The sequence below is a fragment of the Oratosquilla oratoria genome, chromosome 17, assembly GCF_046742065.1.
Source record: "Oratosquilla oratoria isolate Oo_2021 chromosome 17, ASM4674206v1, whole genome shotgun sequence".
Lineage (NCBI taxonomy): Eukaryota > Metazoa > Arthropoda > Malacostraca > Stomatopoda > Squillidae > Oratosquilla > Oratosquilla oratoria.
In genome coordinates, this window is record NC_134793.1 from 46,008,850 (window position 1) to 46,016,349 (window position 7,500).

Consider the following 7,500-nt stretch of genomic DNA (forward strand, 5'->3'; position numbering starts at 1 on the left):
GGAGGTCCTGCAAAGAAACAATCCAAAAACAAAGGACGCTAGATAAACAACTACACTAGACATGATGTCTTTCCGAGACCATACGACTCTTTTTTTTTAAGTTGGGGGGGGGGCGGGGAGGGGGGAGAGGGTTGGGGGTGTGGGGTGGCGGGGGGCAGGGGGCGTTGGGGAATGGGGAAAGGGGGAAGCCCGGGCGGAAGGTACGCCTAGGGGAGTGAATGGAGGGTATTGTCTCGAGCTGATAAAAAAGAAGTGTCTGAAGCGGAACTCAAAGTAGTAACCTCCGTTGAGAAAGTGGGGCTGGAAGAAAAAAAAAAAAAAAAAAAAAGGAGATTGAAAAAAAGAAAAAGAAAAAGGTATAGGAACCAATGCTGGAGAAGACTAATTGTAAATCAGGTCTTAAATGAAATATACACGATTGGGTAATTATGTTTACATCCATTACAGCGCAGTGTAAAGTCAACAAACAAAATCCTCAATAAAAAGGACAATTCTAAATCTAGAAGAGGGGGCGATGGAAGATCAAAAATATATTGTAATATCAACGAGATGTCAACAAAAATGTGCACATTTCTTATATGGACGGAGCTGAGGAAAGTACCCATCTTAATCAAAATCTATGGAATCTAAAATCATTGATTAGACAAAAAATGCAAGACGGTTGGTGTAACTAAAGGAATCAACATTTTCCTGTTTTCATTTTACGTAAGTTCCAGTGACAAGATCAACATAGAAAAAAAAAATATAGAGAAGGGAATGAGCAAAAACCAACCTTATGCTGCCTCTCAATAAGATACATAATTGAGAAGCACGAAAAAGAAGAATTTCTTTTAAACACATAAAAGTGTATGAGAAACTCCATTGATCAAATACAAATGAATTAATTCTTTTATTATGGGAGCTGGGAGCTAAATTGCTTTGATCTAGATAAAAAAAAAAATATACAAAAATAATAAAAGGGTATTTTTTCTGCAAACAAGATTAGGTGTTTTATATATGTATACATTCGCATATATACATACATTATACATGTACCATATATACACGTATATACATACATGTCTACTTTATGTATATATATACATTATACATGTACCATATATACACGTATATACATACATGTCTACTTTATGTATATATAGACATTATGTATATATATATGTATACATATATATCACTGAGAGAGAGGTAGCTGTGGGATAACTGAAACTAATTAGCAAATGAATAAAACAAGGAGATAGTACAGAGGGCGTGGTAAGGCTTTGCCAAGGTGTGGTCGAGACAAGCGCCGGCCAATCACGCCTAAGCGGCTTCCTTTCGGGCTCCCTAAAACATAGCACAGAGGGATTTCCTTCACAGTTCCATTCTCTGCAGGTGGGGTAGAGGCAACGAGGAGGAAGAGGAGGAGGAGGAGAAGAGGGAGGGAAAGAAGGAGAAAAGGGAAGGAAAGAGGGAAGAAAGGAAGGGAGAGAGGGAGACAGGGAGGGAGAGAGGAAGACTGGGTAACTAATGCATAGATTACTCAAGGCAGTGAAAATATGCTGGAGGGGAGAGCCCTTGGGAAAGTATTCTGCCTTTATGGCAGTAATAGTAATGATAATAATAATATGTGAATAATAATAATAATAACAATGATAAAATAATATGTTGATAATAATAGCAATGATAAATGTAATCATAACAATTGCAATAAAAAGCGGTTGTAGCTATTATGAAAAATAATAATGCTATTAAAAAAATATTGATCGCAGATCTATGGGTCCGACATGTAGTGTCTCTCCATAGAAAAAAAAATTATGCGAATGATTCAAAAATGAACTAAATTGCAACATCAGATGATAAGCAACAAAAATGAAAAAAAAAAATAGGACTAGAAGTCCTATTTAAAACAAATTCAATAAAAAAACATACTGTCATAATATAACATACAAAGCCATGCATGGACATGTAACATTCCAAAATCGAAATAAAAGTTGCAAGCGACAACGAAAATATACAAAGAAACATCTACAATTCTGGCTATGTAAACAAACATGAAAAAACTATGGACTGATACATAAATGGCCAAAAAACAGTAAATATTATTCAAAATAGACAAAACAAAGCAAGCTAAAATAACAAAACAATGACGTCTGTAAAAAAAAACGACAAAAAAAAGGTGGAGAAAGAGGGACAAAGAAAGAAAAAAGAAGGAAAGGAAATGGGGAAGCTTAGGGATATAGGAACACCTGCTGATAATGGCTGTCCAGAATGACACATGTTATGTTGTGTCCGAACCAACCAAAAGGGTACATTTAGAAAAAAAAGAGTAGTTTAAAGAACACCAACAAATAATTTATTATCTTTTGAATTGATAACAAACAAGAGGAGGCAATATCTATAGAAAATTCCCCTGTGCCAATCGTCCATGAACTATGAATAATATATTACACATACGTCAAGAGAGGTTAAATTACAGTGATATGTAACATAAGCACAGATGAAAAAAATGTATATGCACGGAGGTATAAAGAGACATGTACACACATGTATTTGTACTTGTAAAAATATGCATAGACATTATGATGCACATGCATATTGATTCCAACACATATATACATATGCAAATATGTGTATATATATGTATGTTTGTGTATGTCTGTGTGTGCGTGATAATGCATATACACATTTATTCTTTAAGTTTCACCTTAACTTAAGCCCAACGTAATACTAATCTACATTTTTATACACCCAGATGTGAGTAAAAAATAAATGCCCGACCAAAGTTAAGGTGAAATGTAGCACCAAGAACTACCTCTCTTGAAGTATCAAAGGTTCATGGACAAAATATATATTTTGAAAACCCAAACTTAAGGTGCAAATAGATATAAATATATTTGAAATTCACTCTGGCGTGGCTAAATTTTTAGGTTAAAAAAAAACAAAAAAAAACAAGTTTGGGTCTTCAACTTCAATTTTCAGACGCTTAGTGTTTAGTGGACGAGCTCACGTCAATCAACTTATCGCGGCTACAAACCACTAAATCACTAAGGACGCCCCAGGCCGAGGTAGCGAGGCCGCTGGAAACACGGTGCTTAACGGAGCGCTGCAGGGAAGGTAAGGGAAAAGTCCCGCTCTCTGACAAGATAGAACCTCCCGGGCGTCCCGGCGCGTGATCCGCGGTGGTTGTTGCTCTGCAATACCTTGATCGTTGCACGAAAGAAACCTGTTCGTTTTATCCCCGCCCTAAGGATAACATCGAAGGCTCATTCGCGCCACTACAAAGTGGTCGTGAGTGTTGGCATGCGGTCTGCGCATGCGCGTTTCGAAATGAAGAGGATAAATCACTCTTCAGATTTCTAGTTCCCTTCAAAGCTACGCTGAAAAGTAAGAGGTATGAAAATACATGATTAAATATGGTACATTTCATATATATATATATACACACATATATATATATATACATATACATATATATATATATATATATATATATATATATATATATATATATATATATATATGTATATATATGTTTCGGGGACTAGAAACCTGAAGAGCGAACTCTGTGTTCAATACTTCTGAAATGTCTACCCACATATGCCGTCAACAACCACTGACGCTTCCGCCTTTCCTCGTCCATCACTCTCTCAAAAAAATAAGAAAAAATAAAATAAATAAAAAAAAAATAAAAATAAAAAAGGGGGTTTTGAAATAATCCCTCCTCGGCCGCTTATACTTAAAATCTTACTGGTGTTACTTAGTTCAGGAGATATAACGAAGAAGCAAGTATGTACCATTTGCACTTCAGAGAGCGAGCTAATACTGAGAATATGCATGGTTATTCCGATGTCCACGTGAGGACCTGCAAAGATAAATATAATCGAACCCTCCTCAGGAAAAAGACACCAACAGTAAATACAGGAAGCATAAAGAGGTAAAATAGTGGTACAACAAGCAGGAACAGTATAGGATAGCAAAAGAGAGTTTTCATATTTTTAAAGGGGAAAAGGGGGACGTGTAGTATGGAAGATTCTCTTTAGTCTCTAATGTTTATATATATAGAAATATATATTTTGTCTATCATTAAAAAACTACAGCGCATCATGCTTGTATTTACAGACAGACAGCCGCCTTTACGTACTTATGAAAAAAATCTATTTAGATATTATATTCCAAATATCGAGTCACTCTTCAGTTAATACAAGCTGGATCTCAAGCAGAAAGATATTGTAAAAATGTGTATATATGAATAAATAAACACGTGATATGTTCATAATGTATACTTTAAACTAAATAGAAATAGATATGTATGAATATATGTAAATGATACATATGCATATACATATGCACATACACACACACACTATATATATATATATATATATATACATATATGTATTAAAATCTTCTGCTGGGATTCGAACCCTTGCCTGAGCGGCTTGCGTCTTTACAAGACAAGGACCGTACCACTACGCCATCCTACTACAGTCATTGTCTTGTAAAGACGCAAGCCGCTCAGGCAAGGGTTCGAATCCCAGCAGAAGAGTTTAATTCCAAATGTCAATTGACACAAACATATATGTATATATATATATATATATATATATGTATATATATATATATTTATATATTATATGTATATATATATATATATATATATATATATATACATACATATATATGCTGCCTCGAGTTTTACAGATCGGAAACACGCAGCCTCGCAGTTGGCTACCAACGTTCCTCAGTCCCACCTAAAGATTTATCTGGAGTAATCATTGTTTACTTCTGTGTTTTATTGGCGTGGGACTCTTTCTTTGACACACGCTGACAGTAACTGGAGATCAATTTTATTTCTTATTAACTCTTCTTATGTAAAGAATGAATTAGAAAATTTAATCTAATCATTCTTGGGACCGTCACGGTACAGGTTTCAAAAGTGAACGAAAGAAAAATGGTTATCTTAAAGATACCTGCGGTTGTTTCTACACTTTATAATTTTCTTTCTTTGTCACTTGAAACGCTTATTGGAAAAGCTTCAGATTGTTCGATAAGGTCCCAAAGACATTTTGAACTTTAATATCCTTGACTTCTTTCAATCGAGTCCTGTCAACTGCAGCCCGGGAGAATACATTTAACATGAGCTTGAAGCTGTGGTCAGTGAGCCAAAGAAAACTCCAAGGGAGAACTTAGTCACATTCTCCATACTGCCCCATCTCGGTCCAGCAGGCAACACTGCGGTCTTCCGGTTGTCAATGCGTCCTGAAGGATTGGTCATCTTCCGACCGGCTGGGAACCCAGAGCTTACTATCCTATCTCTCTTCTTATATGCATAGGTAAGACTATTGAGTCCATGGTGCTCAGCAGGCTGCTCTGGAATCTAGATCACCTACGTGGGCGTCAAAATTTTTATTGGAAAGGCACCTGCAAGGGGCCACAGCCTGGGGACCTTTTCCAGCTCGGTCAATGGCACCTTTTCCATCGCAGTGTTTCTATACTTAGAAAAGGCGTTTGAATTGATCAGTTCTTTCGTGATACTGAACACCTTTGCAAGTTTTTTGTGGTAGACTGCCCGACTTGATGCCTTAGCAAATGAGTGCTGCAGGTTAGGCCTCAAGATCTTAGCACCGAATTCGAAATATGCGCCCTTGGTAGAAGGAAGAGTCTATGTTCATCCAGGCCCTCTATTTGGATAGGGACGGCTAGACTCAATGCCTGGGAGTCTGGATAGACAAGAGGCTTACATTGTACAGACTAGCATCCTACTTCAAGGAGTTAGCCACAACTCGAACGAATATTATTAATGCGATGACAGAAAAGTCACTCGGCGCAAAATTTTTGCCTCCATGTAGTCCGGGAGGATCCGTTTCTCGAACTCGGAACCGCAGAACGGGGCGACCAGAATTTTCCCCAGGGCCTAAAAATAGATCAAAGTTCTGAACCTCAGTTGGAAGAATCATTTCTTCCTCTGACGTCGGACGTCGAGAGCCAGGAAGATAGCAATTGACTTCCTAGCCAATGTCCTTCAGGGTCCTGGTGAGACTTACTTTGGTAAGACTTTACCACGGCTCTGGTGAGGGTTAAATCCCTCACCCACCTAGAACCCTGGCTCTAGCCTTCAGCAGAGTTCTTGCACGACTAAGGTCTGCAACCTGTTCTTTAGAAGACAATGGATCTACCGCGTCCGAAATACCGATGTTCACAGCTGTTATAAACCTTAGGGGCAGGAACAGTTCCCACAATTCTGCACTTGTAGGAGCACAGGTTGAGGCCCAAATCCTCACCGTGAGGAGCCCAGGGTGAGCTGTCTACTACACAGACGACTCACTGCGAGGTCCGCCTTCTTGACCGATGATCTAGTTTTTGGTAGAGGAGTCACTGACTCTCACTCGCTCCAAGACAAACCTATCGCTATCCAGGGGACCTGGGAACCTCTGGTCCTGTAGTAATATATACGGACTCGAGGTCTGTTACTGGCAACCCGAGCCATCCTCAACTCAGCTGGAACATACACCACCTGGCATCTATTCTCATGACCTTGCAGAAACTCCAACTGTAAGACACGAGCAAGACTTTCAACTATTAAGTCGTGTCTGTAACCAGAGGAATGAGTATATTGATCCAGTTGCGACAGCGATTCGTAAGAGAGCCTCAGCTGAGGCTGGTGTCCCGGAAAACAGACCCACAATCATTTGGACCGTGCTAGGTGGTAGAACGTATAAGCCACTAGCACTCCCACTCAAGACTACGAAACAGATAAGAGGTACCGCTTCACAGCATACGCCTAGAGAACCGCTGTTTCTGGCAGGTCAAAAGTCGTAACACTGCTAGCGACCGGTTGTGTCAGGGTTGTCACGCCTTAGACTCTGAGGCTTAGAGGCTGACCATCACTACTTTAGCATTCCCAATGAATCTATGTCCCTGAGGAAAGGATCATTCACGACAACCGAAAATCTTATGACCCGCCTTTATCGGCTGCAAGTGCTTCTGTAACACAGATTAGGCGACCGTTTGGACGCCCTCCAGGATTGGCAGGTATTCGTAGGCCAGTGGGGGCTCCCCTGGGTATCCTCGATTTAGAAATTAACGATGTCCACATGCATGTATTTACAATCCACCTATTTATGTATATAAATGCATATATAAATAAATGTATGTACATACGTATATATATATATATATATAAATATATATATATATGTATGTACATATGTGTATATATATATATACATATATACATGTATATATATATATATAATGTATATATATGTGTGTATGTATATATACATATACATATCCATGCGAGTATATATATATATATATATATATATATATATATATATATATATATATATATATATATATATGTATATATGAATATATATGTAAATGTCCTTTTCCTTCTACAAGGGCGATGACCAATTTAAAGCGCACACCCATATCATAAGCAAATAAATACCATCCTACCACCCTTCACATTATATATATATATATATATACATATATATATATATATATACA

At 37.8% G+C, this 7,500-nt stretch overlaps 1 protein-coding gene across 1 annotated transcript in view; it reads right to left on the reverse strand.

Moving 5' to 3' along the window:
* LOC143034648 (gamma-aminobutyric acid receptor subunit beta-like) overlaps positions 1-7,500 on the reverse strand; it is an 860,956-nt gene that overhangs the window by 221,378 nt on the left and 632,078 nt on the right. The window contains exon 4 of the mRNA XM_076201006.1: positions 3,777-3,844. Within this exon, the coding sequence (XP_076057121.1) occupies positions 3,777-3,844 (68 nt within the window). The remainder of the gene's footprint in view (positions 1-3,776; positions 3,845-7,500) is intronic.